The 16078-nt window shown below is 36.7% G+C and overlaps 1 protein-coding gene across 4 annotated transcripts in view; it reads left to right on the forward strand.

The window, feature by feature from the left end:
- The window catches only part of LOC124709673 (USP6 N-terminal-like protein), a 143192-nt gene extending 128504 nt beyond the window's left edge, over positions 1 to 14688 (forward strand). For 3 of the 4 annotated variants that reach the window (XM_047240860.1, XM_047240858.1, XM_047240859.1), the window contains one exon: positions 12727 to 14688. In XM_047240860.1, the coding sequence (XP_047096816.1) occupies positions 12727 to 13244 (518 nt within the window). In that variant the 3' untranslated portion in view covers positions 13245 to 14688. The remainder of the gene's footprint in view (positions 1 to 12726) is intronic. The other variant, XM_047240861.1, reaches the window with a different exon arrangement.
- Positions 14689 to 16078: the final 1390 nt, after the last annotated feature.

Here is a 16078-nt window from a genome sequence, read left to right on the forward strand (position 1 = left end):
ATTGTGAGAGGTACTGACAAACCTCTTCAAGGACTGGAAGCCTACAGTGAGAGAGACATAATTTCTTATCGCACTTTTGCAGTTGGCAAATGCGGGGCTGGTTTCTTTGAGTAAGGTACAGCTAAATTCCTTCCTCATTTTTCTCTAAACTGTGCTTCATCTCTAATTATGTCGTTGTCAACATAATGTTAAAACACTAATCTTCCTTCCTTCCCTCCTTCCTTCCTTCCTGTTGACTTAGCATCATAATCATTTGATATCAGTATTTTTCTTATATGACTCAATTCTTGTTTTAAAGTGGCTTCACCACTGTTACGATATCGTCTTGCTGAGAACTGCTTGTTTTTGTATTGATGAGAATCTGTGTGCTGCTACCTCCAGGTATTAGTCTGTTTCCTGTATTCTGTATTTTCGATTGAATTGTCTCCAGACATTCTGCAGCTTCTCCTCTCCATGTGGTCAAATGACAGAAGTATTGTCCACATAACAAAGCTAATGTGATGGTTTTGTAGATGTTCCTTCAAGAACCATGCCTTGAAATGTCCCTATGAAGATATTTACAGCCAGAGGTGACAGAAGAGAACCCACAGCTACTCTGTCTGCCTGTTTACACAATTCTTGTAATTTCAAATAGCTGGACTGTAAGCAATGTTTCTCTAACGGTACTGGGTCTGTTGGTACCTCATGCAGTAAAACTTCTTCTGTAGGGACATTTGTAAATAATGATTTTGTGCCATAACTCACCAATATTATTCTTCAGGAAGTCGTTATGATCTGTCACATTTCCACCAACAAGTAAGACTTTTGAGTTAGGTGTTGTAAAAATTATGCTGGGGAGGGGTTGGGGGGGGCGGGGGTGACAAAATTTTGACACTTTTTTTCAGATCCTCACCTATTACCCATATTACCCAGAAACTATGTATCCCACTAAAATTTTTACGATCACCATAATGAAAGAGCGTTAAATTTTACATCGAATGACGTACTTAAATGTCAAAATTGGTGCAGCCGTATGGCCGCAATCAGTTGTCAAAGTTTGTTCATTTTTACCAATTTGGCCAAAAAGTCGGCTCCAACTCCTGTAACTAAAAAATGGCTACTACAAATGAAAAATGTTAAATTATCAAAGTTGTAAAGCATGAAATTTCATGTTACAAAAGCATATAGTTTTTCAGTTTGAGACAATATTAAGTGTTCATACACTTGGAAGCTAAAGTAATTCCATTTTGTTGCTTTTTGTAAGTCAGTGGCTCAGTGAAATGAAATTTCCAATATGAAGACATAAATCTGTCCCATATTCAAGTTTAGAGGTATCCATACATCTCCCTCGATTCACATGTTGTAAACAGCTGAGACTGCCATATCCTGCATTCCTTTGTTATTGTTTCCATTGGTAGCTGTGCCCAGTCTTTCTGCGTTGTGTGAGGAACGCACTCAAAACTCTGTGTCTTATAAAATTCCCATTTCTTCATTTGAATTTACTTTTGTTGTGCAGTCAGTGCATTTAAAATGAGTACTCCAAATAGTACAGAAAAGTGTTTTATAAGCAATGGCAATAAGGCAGATGGTGATGTGGTTAAAGTGAAACAGAAAGGGCTGAAAACCCTACTACAGTACAGTTGTATAGGAAAATTGCTGCTTATCGTAAGTTATTAACTGGTCTGGCTGAAGTTGAAGTGCATAATCCTCATCAGAAGTAGTAGAATAATCCAAAACTGATTAGATCGTCTTTGATAAAATGCCATGCACCATCAACATCAAATCTTTGGTCATAAAAGAAGGTATTTGATTTCAATAAACAGTGCTTTTATTGCAGTGAGGAAATTGATTCTAATTGGGAGATTGTTCATAAAATTGTGAAACCTATATTAAGAAATACTGTTATTTGCCTAGCTGAAAGGCAACATAATGACTGGGCTTGCGGAGTACTGGAACTTATTCATGAGGAGGACATTTGTTCCAAAGATGCACTTGTCAGAGGGATTTTTACTGACCAAACAGGGGTGGAGGAAAAGAAGAAAGTCTGAATCCACACAGACAGATGAAGCAATGGAAATGATTTCTTCCTAAGTAGAACAGTCAAATGAGTGCCAATTTACTTTGTAGGAGTTAAGGGTCCAAATCGTGAATGGCTTGGAGGTAGCTGTAAGGATCACAAAAATCCGACTCTTCTGGAAGTATGGTGAAGAAATGATTATTATTGATGGGCATAAAAGTTGCACAGTAGTGTGGTATTCCAGTAATTCTTCCAGTTTCAGTCCTGCATTTGTCATTTTCAACCATGGCCTTGCACGGGATATGATACCATAATCTCTTTTTTTGGTTGAGGAAAAAGGAAATTATTAAACCTTACGGAGCGACAGCCACATCTCAAAGTGCAAGCTGCTGAATTTATTAAACCCTCACTCTCTCAATACAGAATAGCACAGGCAGGAGAACAGCTGATCTTAGCACTGTATGGGAATTCCAATTGTGTGACTTTGGATGAGCTCAGGGAAGGTGGCACTCATTGCGATGCTTCCACCAAGTTCCATCTTGGCTAGGGAAGACAATTGACCCATGCCACTGGGGCTGGAAGAAAAACTTATCAGGCTTGTTTCCCATGGTGGTAATGAGAGATGTGGCACCACACATGCCACTGAAGATGGTTTTCTGCAGATCTGGACTGAACTGCTCCTTGACATGCAAACACTGTTGTGGATTATCTTATGAGAATGCTCAAGAATTTGAGCTTGACAAGAATGAGGAAGAGATAGGAGATATGTTTTAGAATGAGAAAATTGGTGAAGGTGCCACAGTGGATCCTGAAGATTGGATGCTGGACCAGGACCTACTGCAGGACTGAAATGTGATAAAATGTGAATCTCTGATACTTAAATTATGTTTTTTAATATTGTCATGCTCTTTTATTTGTTCATTTGAACACATTTTTGTATTATTCAGACATAAATATTTATAGGTCATTGCTGTGTATCTAGTTTTCATTTTAGCATCCATTCTTACCAATCAAGGCATTGATAAAAATGATTAAAAATAGAAATGAATGAAGTAAATTAAACAGATATACACTGAAAACACACATACTTGTTAGAGAGCCTTCTTCCAACTGGAAATTTCGTTTAACTGAATAACTTTGACTTACAAAATAATAATAATAATAATAATAAAATGGAATTACTTTGGCTGTCAAGTTTATAAATGCTTAAACTGAAAAACTAGATGCCTTTGTAACATGAAATTTCGTGCTCTACGACTTTGATAATGGCATTTTTCATTTGGAGTTACCATTTTTGAGTTACATGCGTTGGAGCCAACTTCTTAGCCAAGTTGGTAAAAATGAATGAACTTTGACAACTGATTGCGGCCAAACGACAACATAAAATTTAATGCTCTTTCACTTTGGCAATAGTAAAATTTTCACTAGGATGCATAGCTTCTGAGTAATAGGTGACAACCTGAAAAAAAGTTCCTACACCCGCCCCCCCCCCCCCCTACTTGCCACCCCCCCCCCCCCCACCAACACACACACACACACACACACACAAAAATTGTCCCGAGGGTTTTGGAGGTCGAAAACTTGGATTCAACATACTCCCAACTATATGCACAAGATACAAAAAAAAAAAATCTTCTACCCCATTTTTTGTTAGCAAAAAATGCTCTGATACTGGACTATTGCCTTTTCTATATTTATTTGACCAATATGTGAAATTCAGGAGTAAGCAAAGGTAATTGGAATGGCTAATGGAGAGACCTTTGAAACCCAATAACTAATGTTTTTAGCTGATATCATAGAAATACATAGTTGTTAGAATATGCACTGAAAATATAAATTTTATACTATAAATCAGGTAAGGGGATTACAAGTTTGATCATGCAAGCAAGTGTTTACTTAAAATGTGAAAGACATGCTGTGGGCGACAAAAGTAATGTGTATGTTGAAGTGTTTGTGGTCAAGACTTCTCTTTGCTGCAGAAAGTTGCTATAAGAAAGACCACCATTTTTATTTAAGACGTTGGCCGTTACAGGTAGTAGCATCAGTGTTTAAATGACAAGAAGTTTTTTACCGGTATAAATGTATTACTTGCAAATAAAGGAAAGCATCTTTTCCCTGTGATTGTATTTGTCAATGTTGAAGTTGATCAGAAGTAATAGCTAGCTGTTAAAAATTTTCAAGAAAAGTTCCGTATAGGGCTTTTGTCAGCACCAGTAACAATTTTGTGTTGTCTGTGCAACTTTCATTGGTAAATATCTAATGTTGTTTAATGTGCTAACATTTATATCTGTGAATCAAGTAATAATATTCACAGCCAGTTTTGCTGAGTTTAATTATATATACAGGGTGTATGTAAAGTCCGGGAACACTTTCAATTATTTATTGCACAAGAACTAAATATTGTACAGATGTCATACATATTGCATTTTGAAGAGAAATTCTGAAAGTGTGTGTTTTGTTACAAACATTCAATATGCGAACCATGAGTGACTCAGCAGATGTCAATATGTTTATCCAATTCTTGCCATACCCGTCCCAACATGGCATCATCGACTGTGGCAGTCGCTTCCCGTATTCTCTCTCCCGGAGCTCTGCTACATCAAATGGCAGAGATGGTACATACACCAGATCTTTAATGTGTCCTCACAGAAAAAAGTCACACGGAGTGAGATCTGGTGATCGGGAAAGCCATTTCATGAAACAGGTGTCTCCTTCTGTGGCACAGCACCTGCACTCGCCATGTTTGCGACTAGTGCTGACTATCCGCAAATTACAATACTATGCTGTGGCAGTGTACATGAAAAGAAACTCTCAGGGTTTCTCTTCAAAATTATGTATGTGTGATATCTGTACAATGTTTGGTTCTTGTGCAGTAAATAATTGAAAGTGGACGCCCTGTGTGTGTGTGTGTGTGTGTGTGTGTGTGTGTGTGTGTGTGTGTGTGTGTGTGTGTGTGTGTGTGTGTGTGTGTGTGTGTCAATCCTGCACGTGCTCATATGCATGAAGGTTAGCTTCTTTTTCTTAAAAAGATTTGTGTTAGACTGGCACATCATTTTAACTTTTCATTAGTTTCTGCACAATGCACAATCCAAGAAAGTCAGAAAATCCATATCAGCTTCAGTTTATTCATTTCCAAAATTCAAGTCATTATTTGAATTAAGAAGAATTATGGAAGACTCTTCAATCTATTTTTAAAAAAGCCTGTAGAATTATGAGGATTTCTACAACACATACATAGCTTATACTTTCTTATGAAGTACCAAATACAACATTCATCCTATTCAGTAAGCATGAGACAAGGTGACTAATTACCATAGCACATTCTACAAACATTCATGTTGTCTCAAAAATATTGTGATCTGCAGAGTAGTAAAAGATAGACTCCTCTGTGTAAGTGTCTTTTAATTGTGCCTATCTGCAACTTAACATGTCATCTTTATGGTAAGTAGCAATGTACCTTTTCCTACATTGTTGGTATTCCCACGTGACGTTTCCATTATTTAAGCACTGTGATCTGAATCTACTTAACACTTAAAGATTCTTAAATAATAAGACTTGTACTGTCTGGTTTATATTTAACAAAAAGTTGATTGAGAATTTGTCTTACATTCAAATGGCTGAATACTTCAGTATTTATGCTGAAGAAAAAAAACTTTCAGCTGATCTGTTTGCTACGGGCTAGTGTAATATGACCCTGTTTTGAGCAATTAATAAAACATCTTTAAATTCAAAACACCTCTCTCTCGGTTTGTGCGTGTGGGGAGGGTGGGGGTGGGGGGGGGGGGGGGGGGGTGGGGGGAGGAATCATTCCTAAACAGGAAGGAGATCATTCTTTGTTTCTTTGAGACTATGATATCCATAGTATCTACTTCTTTCAGCATATTAGTTACCTTAAAAGGTAAAGCTAGCATCAACCCATAGGTTGGCTTCAACCCCACAGTGCTCTGTTCTAGGTGAGGTTCTATTAGAGTTGGTATGCCTCCCTTCCTCCAACTTTTTAACTGGCTTGCAGCTTACAGCTTAGACCTACAGCTTAACATGGACTGTGAACTCTGTTGGAACTCTGCATATTTCACATTAACAACCACAGTCAGAGGTGAAAGAAGTGATAATCAACCAATGAAAACCCAAGGGCTTGATCAGGCATCAAACCTGACATCTTTGCATCAGTTGTCATGCACTTTACCACTGAGTCACCAAGTCTTTTCTAAGGGAAGGGGAATTGCTTTTGTGTAATTCCTAATCTCCCTAAATTTGGTCATTCTCTTGATCCTCATGCCAGCATACGTGTAGTGGGGTAGTTTGTTTAATTTATCAGCCTTCCTACAATATATTTGCTTGACATTACAGCATTTTCCAGCATTCCTACTTATGCAGAATGTTAGTTGAATCTCAGAGCAGTGTTTGTGTATCACTTCATTGCACTGGTATCTGTGCTGTAGACATTTTCAGATTGTTCACCACACTTATGATGTCCTACTTGTACAATGTTCGCTAAAACGTATGCCACTGTTGCTTACTATGATGTTGTATGCCAGTATTCACTGTTCTTTGACCACACATTATACCCATGGAAAAATGCTCCATTTGGAACACAAAAAAGGCAAATATGTTACTCTTTAAAAGACTCTGGACAGGATGGTGGGAAACCAGCTGCCTCATTTTGGCATGCAAGCAAATCTGCATTCCTTTAACACAGGACAGTCTAAATCCTTTTACCCTGTGTAGTTGAGCCTTCATACTCAGCATGTCCTTTCTTTGCCACTGTCTATATATGTCTCTCCATCTCCTTTTTCTCCCATTGATTCACAGTATATCCCATGGCCACTATCTCAGCACCTCAAAAATTCATATCTCAGCACCTCAAATTTTCTTGGGGGGAGGGGCTCCAAATTATTTTTCTCCCTATACTAACGTGTTAAAAATTTCAGTCCACAATGCAGCCTTGCTTATACCTACTTCTTAAAGTTCACCTGTCTGTGAGGTGCAGACCATCCAAGCCACATCTATATTTTTCGCTCTCACTGTTTGTCTCTCCATCCACCTTGTCTTCTCTTTCACTGCCACTGTTTCTCACTGACCATTAGTATCAGCTCTTTTTTTTTCTCCCATTGTCTTCATCTCCTCTCTCTCTCTCTCTCTCTCTCTCTCTCTCTCTCTCTCTCTCTCTCTCTCTCTCCTGCCCCCTCCCTCTCCCCTCTCCTTTTTCACTGTCACTTTCTATCTCCTATCACAACATCTCCTCTCTCTTTCTTTCCCCCTTGCATTGTATCCTCTCTCTTCCATCATCACTGTCTATCTACTCTGTTCTTTCAACACAAATAAGCACAGATATATTTGCACGCAAATATTTTTGGTGAGGAAGGCAGAGTGAAGATTGCAGGAGCTGGTTCCCCACGTTTGTCAGAGTCCTTTAATGAGGGACATATTCACATTTTTTGTGCTATGACGCAAGAATTTTCTGCTGGTTCTCTTCTTTTCCCTGCTATGCAGGATGTGCTGCTTATTATATAATGAATTCTATAGATCAGTAAAGTTTTGACAGTTTATAGATAAACTTCAACACATTTCTATACTTTGACACATACAAACAACAAATAAGTTTGCATAATATAAGGTTAAAACTAAATGATTTGCTTTGTTTTTTCTGGCTACTTTGCTCGTCAATCGTAATTCATTAAAAATACCCTGCTCATGAGGGTATTAAGAGTAAAACTGTTATTAGAAACAGTTGTGAATTTGCATTCTTTTCAGGGTGTTAAGACACCTTTTAGATCATTTTTTGTTGTTGCAGTACTCCTTTTGGCATATTTATGTATGTTCGAAGTGTTGTTATAATCATAAAATTATATTGGTGAAAAAATGCTGACTAGAAACATAGTTTAGTGGCATCAGAACCCTTGTGATGACCTAGAACCCTTGCCATACATTCATAACATCAGTTAAAGCTACATTTATGCCTCACACTGGATATTAAGTATGTGTATTTCACGTGCATAAGTAACGTAACATTGAACCTCTGGACCTTTGTAATGGATAATGAGTTTAAAAAAAAGTTTTGAAGTTCCATGAGATTATCATTTTAAGAATGTTGTGTAAAACGTTTGACAATCAAATGTGAATAGAAACTATAGAAGTGGCTATCCCCATTATTGGTGCTTTTCATTCCCAAAGCGTTCAGTTCTTGTGGTTTTCTCGGGTACTGCCCATGAACAAATGGTGCTTTTATAAGCACCTAAGATCCGCTGTAGACCACACTTAATACAAAAGAACCTACCAATTTGTCCAACTTACCAGTGCTGCAGGACATGTGTAATGTTTAAAATTTGTCCTTGTACTGTAGGACAGCTGCTAGATGCCCATTCTTCAATACATATACAAATGGTTGCTTGGCCGAGAGTTATCCAAAACGCTTGACCCCCCATATCTCTATGGTCAGTAGAACCTGAGATATGACGCCCTGATAAATAGAATATTTGCAGGTGGCTTTTTGGAACGTATTGGTACTGATTAGAATTTATCAGTCTGTATCTCAATACAGATCTCATAGTCCTTTTTATGGGTTTTATGCCACCCATTATACCTTTTTGATATCTATTTGAGCCATTATGACTTTCATTTTAACTGGTGTCATTTCCTAAATGTTTGTTCCAAGAAGTTGATGTGTTGCTTGTGTCATCAGAAGTACTGCAACAGGGTTACACAATTTGTGTTATTGAATCCTCAAATTGAGCGGATACAGGCAAAACATACAAACAGTGATTGATGTTCCTTCGGTTCATTTTGGTTGTTATTTCTACATTTGATTGCTTTTTTCATAAATTAAGCTATGCCAAACTCCTTTGTTGTTAGTGGATATATTAAAGAGAATTACGATATAAGACTTTAGTATGTGTGAGATAAATAGAGATAAGGAGAGAGATCAAGTATGTATTTTGTGTATCTTTGGAAATATGAAATATAAACATGGTAAAAAAAGTTATCACAGAATATATAAAACAGTAGAAGTGTTAACTTGTTAACAGAAACAGGAGAAAGAATGAAGTCATTCTTTTTTGTGAGCTATGAAATTAACATTTGTATTATTGTGTTAAAACTTGCTAATGCTAATTCTGGCTTTTGAGTTTCTATTAACCATGTTCACATATTTCAAAGCTAATGTGTTTCCATGCACATCTTCACCTAAGAGTATTGGTGTTGTGATAAACCCCAAGGAACATATGAAGGCCTTATCTCAGTAGTGATACACTTCTAGTTTTGTTCATTATGAGACACTAGGGCTTAAACAGAATTTAGTGATGATAGTAGAAAGAGACAGAAATACCATGCAACAAGCAATGGACTGCAGAGAATTATCATTACTCAGTTATGTGTAAGCCTCAGTATCTCAAAATGAACGAAATTGGAGGTGAGATGTACCACTATTGAAATAAGGCCTTCATACATAAAGGAATATCTTTGTTAATTGTAATTTTCAATAATCCATTTGCCACCTTGATAAAAATCCTGACAAGTGAACAGAGAGCTGTTAGATATTGAAGTGCAAAAAGTTTTTACATATCCAACTTCTGAAACTGGACATTTTCATGCAAAAGCTAAGTGCCCTTCAGTTATGAACTCCCCTCCTTTTCTCCCCCCCCCCCCCCCCCCCCCCCCCACACACACACACACACACATTGCTTGTGTTCAAATTAAATTGTTGTTCAGTATATTAGATCTCTGCCATTTAATGGCTATCACTTACAAGAGTTTTCTTTACAGTGATCAAGTTTTATTTCACACTTATGTTGCAGGTTCATTCTTAGTCTGTGCAGCATCTTCCTCATCTGGTATGAGACCACATAACTGACATTTTAAATAAACTTTCCTTTTTCTGTAAATTTTTTAGGTGATTTGCTATTTTCATAACATGAGTGGCTGTGCTTCTCAAAGAATTATCACCTTATATTGTCACTGGAGGAGTGAAATGCTCGAGCAGCTGGAAAATATATAATAGTTATTGTACAAGAGCTTTACCCTATTCACTACTCATGCAGCTTACAGGTAGTTAAATGCAATGGTTCTTCAGCATATTGGAAGTCTCAGACTAAACTGGTACAGATACAACTATGATCTAGTATAATAAATTTGTGTGTCTCAATGGGCTCGTGCAAGTCTTTCAGTTGGACACCACTTCAGCAACATGCATGTCCCTGTGGTTTAGTAAATATAATTGGATGACAGCTTTGGTGTTTACAGTCATGCCATAGGCTGTGGAAAGCAATCTTGAATAGTCATTATTTTCCTAATGATTCCTTAAAAGTATTAAGAGATAGTCCATCAGTTGCCCTGTGTGTGCTTCTTTAAAGGAATGATGAACATCAGGATCAGAACAGTTATCAGAAACCAGCCATCATAGTTCAATAACTGCATGAGCTATAAAACGATCATCTGACAGAAAAAGGAAAAACAGTGCAACTAGTGAAGACAACCACTCTCCACATAGCTGAAGCTCTGAATGATCGGTAATAATGTAAACAAGATGCAAATTTCACAAAGTTTGTAGACAAAATCCTGTCTCCAAACTAACAGAGCGGCTGAGAAAAAATCACACTTAATCAGTAATCTCATGAAACATGTAAAAAAACAACACTCGGAAACACTCTTAAAGTAAATTAATAAATGTTAAGAGCCTGATAAAATGCAGTGCTGAAAGGAGTGGTATTAACTGTGGCATTCCTCCTGCACAGACTGCTACTTGCTTTAAAGAAGACATGTCAAGTTGCAGACAGGCACAATTAAAAAGACACTTACACGGAGGTGTGCTAGCTTATGTGAGTGAATGGTGTGTGTCTCTCTTTTACTGATGAAGGCTATGGCCAAAAGCTCTATGTAAACATTTAAAAAGAAATTAAAAGAATTTCTGAATGACATCTCCTTCTACTCCATAGAGGAATTTTTAGATATAAATTAAGGAAAAAAAGAGAAAAAAAAACAAAAAAGTTGTTATATTAACTTAATTATGTAGTTAAATTAACTTAATTATGTCATTTATTGGAAAATTTGACTCATTCCACATCATTACGAAATATCGTATTCATGATCCATGGAACTAGTGTTAATCTAATCTAATCTTAATTGTGGCTGTCTGCAACTTGACGTACCCCCTTTACTGTTAAGTACCAGTCTGTCTTTTCCTGCATTGTTGATATTCCTACCCGAAGTTTCCATTGTTTGAATCACAGTATAAAGATGATATATAGACCAACTAATACTATCAACTAGTGCTTCACATCCACAAAAGACAGGCAGGACCTTGGTCACTGCGTTGAGGGCACACTGTGTCCTGTGCTTCTATGGAAAGGCATACATTGCTGGAGGCTATGTTAGTATTAGAAGCTTGTAACGTAATATGTGGGGCCATGACAGATGTGTAAATTGTCAACAGCAGAGCATGAGTTGAGAGATACTAATGTGCAAAATTTAGTGAAACACAGGTTCTGAAGAATGACTGTACATATTGTTAACAAAGGTAATATATATACATAAGCACAATGGCAGAGTCATTATACAAGTATAAAGCATGAAGCTAAATTGAGTGTCTCTTTGTAGAAGATTTATTTTAGGTTTCTAGTGGGAAGGAGTGCGAGTAACGGCAGACAAGATTTCAGCCCATGATCACTGAAACTGACAATTCTTTGACTGAGGTATCAATTCATCCTGATAAATTAGTAATCGTAATAATTACCATCCTTGGAGATTGTGAAATGCACGATCTCTCTCATAAGCAGCTAATGGATTAAAAGAAACAATAGATAGGTGTGCTGAGACCTATCAAGAAAATAAAATTTTTAAGGGATGGTCCCGGTCCATCTCGGTGCATTAGAGGTTGAGTGAAGGGTAGTGCAAGAAGTTATGAGTGTGTACATTTGTAAATGTTGGGTACCACAGTCATATTTTCAAATTACTGCTGTTACATGCCTTATTTTTCTTTCTACATAATGCAGGTGAAATAGCATATGTGCAAAGTTTAGTTTACGTTAAAAAGACTACTTCAGATTACTACCAGTTCTCATAGCAACTCATTAACAACAATGCTTGTGTGCCTTGACATGTGAATATTATCATGAATAATATTGATCTGCACAACGATCTCAAAGTTAGTTGCAACCATAGGACATGTAGGCCTAGAACCAGTTGATAATTTTTCAGTTCTCTTCGTGAAGACTAGTTTTAAATTTTTTCAGAAGGATGCAGACATTAACTATGTACTTTACATCAGATGTAGAGAATCTTTCATAATGAAGAGCATAACTAAGTATTACAATACAACAGCCAAATGATTTTTGTTGCAAAGTATATTTAAATAAACATCAAATTTCTCAAATTAAAATTCATAAATGGTTTTTGGTATCAGTAGGCATATAGAATGACTTATTGCTGGGTTTTTATTGGAAAAATGATTGCTTTCACATAATTAAAAAATTAAATTGCAGTCTGCCAAGCAGGAATGTTTACTTTCGTAATATGAAAATTTGAAACTATATTAACAAAATAACTGTTTATAATTACTGTTAGTCATAGAGGAGAACCCTGATGTATCATCAGATGAGACTACAAGGTGTGTGTGTGTGTGTGTGTGTGTGTGTGTGTGTGTGTGTGTGTGCGTGCTTCTCTTAATGATAATAATTAAATTAAATAAATAACAAAATAATAATTAAATAAATAATAACTTTCTCTTCACTTTCTAGGATCAAAATTTTCGTTTGACCCCAGTATAGATGATGCCAGCTCTTTGTTAGACTGCCATCACAGTGGGTCACGCCGCTCTCTTGCTGACACAAGTGTTACATCCACTGCTGATCTCTCAGTGTTCTCTACAACAACGCGATCACAGGCACTGGATAACAGTCTAGACACTCACAGCAATGCATCGGAAGGTAGTGCAGGGGGTGCAAGCTCTGGAGGATCTGCCAGTGTTCAGAGAGGTCCTTCAGCTTCAGCCAGATCGACACCTCGCGCCACGCCAAGAGCTCCCAGTCCAGATGTAGTCCGTATATATGTGCCGTATGCGTCGTCGTCACCCACTCCTGCTGGGTCACCCCAACCACAGAATGGTGATGTACCACGATCATTGCCACGACCTCTGGATGATCACAACAGAATTCGCATACGTGTTGACCCACAGGAGGAGCAAACACCAGTAGTAGAACATGGGCAGTTAGTTCGACCATTCCGACTTGATAGCCCAGAATTTGACTTAAAGTAATTGTTGAAACTAAGGCCTACCAATATCTGGCATGTGTGTAAGACAGAATACTCAGTAACCTTACAGAGCATGAATAATGCCCGCTGTTACATTATTTCTATCATAAGTGGTACATGCCAGAATTATTGCAAAAGTGTAATAGTGAGTCTACCAAATTTCTTTGTTCTTAAAAGCACTCTCTTTTCATACAACAGTAATGTTGTTTGACATTTAAAGCAGTTGAAATAATGCCAGATATAAGACAGAATGTCATGTTTTGTCCATTGTTAAAAAGAAAACAAATCTGCTATATGTATATGTGAAACAAAATTCTTTGTGATTGTTGTCTGAAGGTAACTCAAAGTTTAAGGGAATGAACTTTTAGCTGTTAAATCATGGGTTGAGATTTATAGTGTCTCCTGAAAATGGCAGTCAGTTCCTCTGCTGTTCAAAATGTAAGTGGCAGTGTTAGTCTGTTTCCTTAATATAGGTTTCAACGTTATTTTGAAATGACCATTATGACAATATAAAGACATCATTGCTCCATTCCAGCTTTGTGTATAATTATGTTGTATATATCTGTTTCTACTTTAAAAAATGTGTAATATTCTGTACAAAAGCAGTTACTATTATTTAGTCTGAATAGTATTTTTGAAATTTGAGTTTGTACCTTGTGTGTTTCATGCATGCACTCATCCCTTTTTTTCATATGAGGGGTAGGTCATTTCTTCCACAGACTTAAAGAGTGTGTAAATCATTTGCCTATAGTGCAGGTAACTGAAATATATTTTTTTAAGATCATTGCATTCATTTGTTTAGGAGAGCATTTGATAGTAAATATTCACAAATTGTGCCATTGAATGTCGAGTTGAAGACATTAAGATTGTTTGCAATAATTTATGAAATGATATTAATTTATTGAGAAATCTAATATAAGATAACTGTTACATGACCTGTTTAGAATTTTTAGGGCCTTGCATACAGAGGTGCTAGGTGAATTTCATTGACATTATACCCTTACTTGGTAATAAAGCAAATTCCTCTTGGTGCCTCGTTAATAATCAGTATGATGTTACTTGTGCAATACTGTACATATTACACATATGGATCTATTTTTATGCAGCTAAACCATAAAGAATTATACCTGTATTTCAAAAAGGTGCATCTTAGAAAATAAAAGCCTCGAATTAAATCTTCTGTACATACTAGGCTTCATCTCATAGGTCTTCCTGAAAGTCATTCAGAGAGTCTCTTAACAGATATGTCATTATTACACCATGTTTGATCAGAGAATAAAGTCTTGCCATTGGAATAGCAAACTAGCTATACAAAATTGTCCATTCACATATAATAGGGCTCATTATTTATGTTACTATCCTCTCCTCCTAATTTAAAGTGTATTCGTAATCCTCATGATGTTTTGTACAAACTTTTGTATATACTGTACAGTTATTTATTTATTTTGTTATTTTGTGTTCATGACATTAAACTATTTAATGAAAACTTCAGAACTTTGCCATGTAGTTTTTTTTCTCAAAATTAGTTACTCATCCCATTACATGTAAGGAAGCAGATGTGAGTTATTATGAGAAGTGCTAGCTTGAGAACTCTTTTCTTTCTAATATTTGCACTAATGTTTAGAGCAGTGGCTAATGATGTAATGTTGAAACTCCTAGATAATTCGCCATTATTCTCCAGTCCTGTAATCAACTGTGTGTGTGTGTGTGTGTGGTGAAAGAAATACAAATTAAGCTTAGTGCCAAACACATTTCACAGTTCCTTTAACCTGATTGAGGGCAGACAAAATTTATTGAACATTATAGCTTTGAGCAGCAGATACACAGTCTGTTGACACCAATTTCAAAAAGAACTGAAGGAAATCTAGAATATTGAATTCAGAATGGAAGAATGTGTCTGGGAGACAAGTGGTGCACTGAAAAGAGAAATTAAGAGATTATCCCAACAAGATTCAGTAGCCAACAGATGAAAGAAAATTGGAATGTCATGTGGCAGGTAATTCAATTCTCAGTTGACTTGGCATTCATCTTATTCATCCGCATGTTTCAAATCAACTGGAGGAAAAATTATTCTCAAAGATAAAAGATCATCCTATCATTACTGAGTACGATTGACTATATTTAAAAAAAAAAATACTTTCTTGAATTTGATTTGAATTACAGTATGGTTTAACAAATAAAACAATAAATATCCGGAGTTTGTGGACACAAAAAATGTTTTCACCACTTCATTTTCATTTAATGAAAACATGTAATTCAGTCATTATATTTGTTCTTAAATGCACTTAGCAAGATTCACTAAGAATGAGCTTTTCACTCTGCAGCGGAGTGTGCGCTGATATGAAACTTCCTGGCAGATTAAAACTGTGTGCCTGACCAAGACTGGAAGCAGTTTTAGTCTGCCAGGAAGTTTCATATCAGCGCTCACACTGCTGCAGAGTGAAAATCTCATTCTGGAAACATTCCCCAGGCTGTGGCTAAGCCATGTCTCCGCTATATCCTTTCTTTCAGGAGTGCTAGTTCTGCAAGGTTCGCAGGAGAGCTTCTGTAAAGTTTGGAAGGTAGGAGACGAGGTACTGGCAGAAGTAAAGCTGTGACGACAGGGCGTGAGTCTTGCTTGGGTAGCTCAGATGGTAGAGCACTTGCCCGCGAAAGGCCCCGAGTTCGAGGCTCAGTCCAGCACACAGTTTTAATCTGCCAGGAAATTTCAAGATTTACTAAGTTCAAATATTTAAACATTTCATTAATAATGATAGTTTTGATGAGTGAAAAATTACAGCCAAATAGACAATATTTCAGAAAAGATAATAAAAATATTACATTTAGTATTTAACAATT

The sequence above is a fragment of the Schistocerca piceifrons genome, chromosome 1, assembly GCF_021461385.2.
Source record: "Schistocerca piceifrons isolate TAMUIC-IGC-003096 chromosome 1, iqSchPice1.1, whole genome shotgun sequence".
NCBI lineage: Eukaryota > Metazoa > Arthropoda > Insecta > Orthoptera > Acrididae > Schistocerca > Schistocerca piceifrons.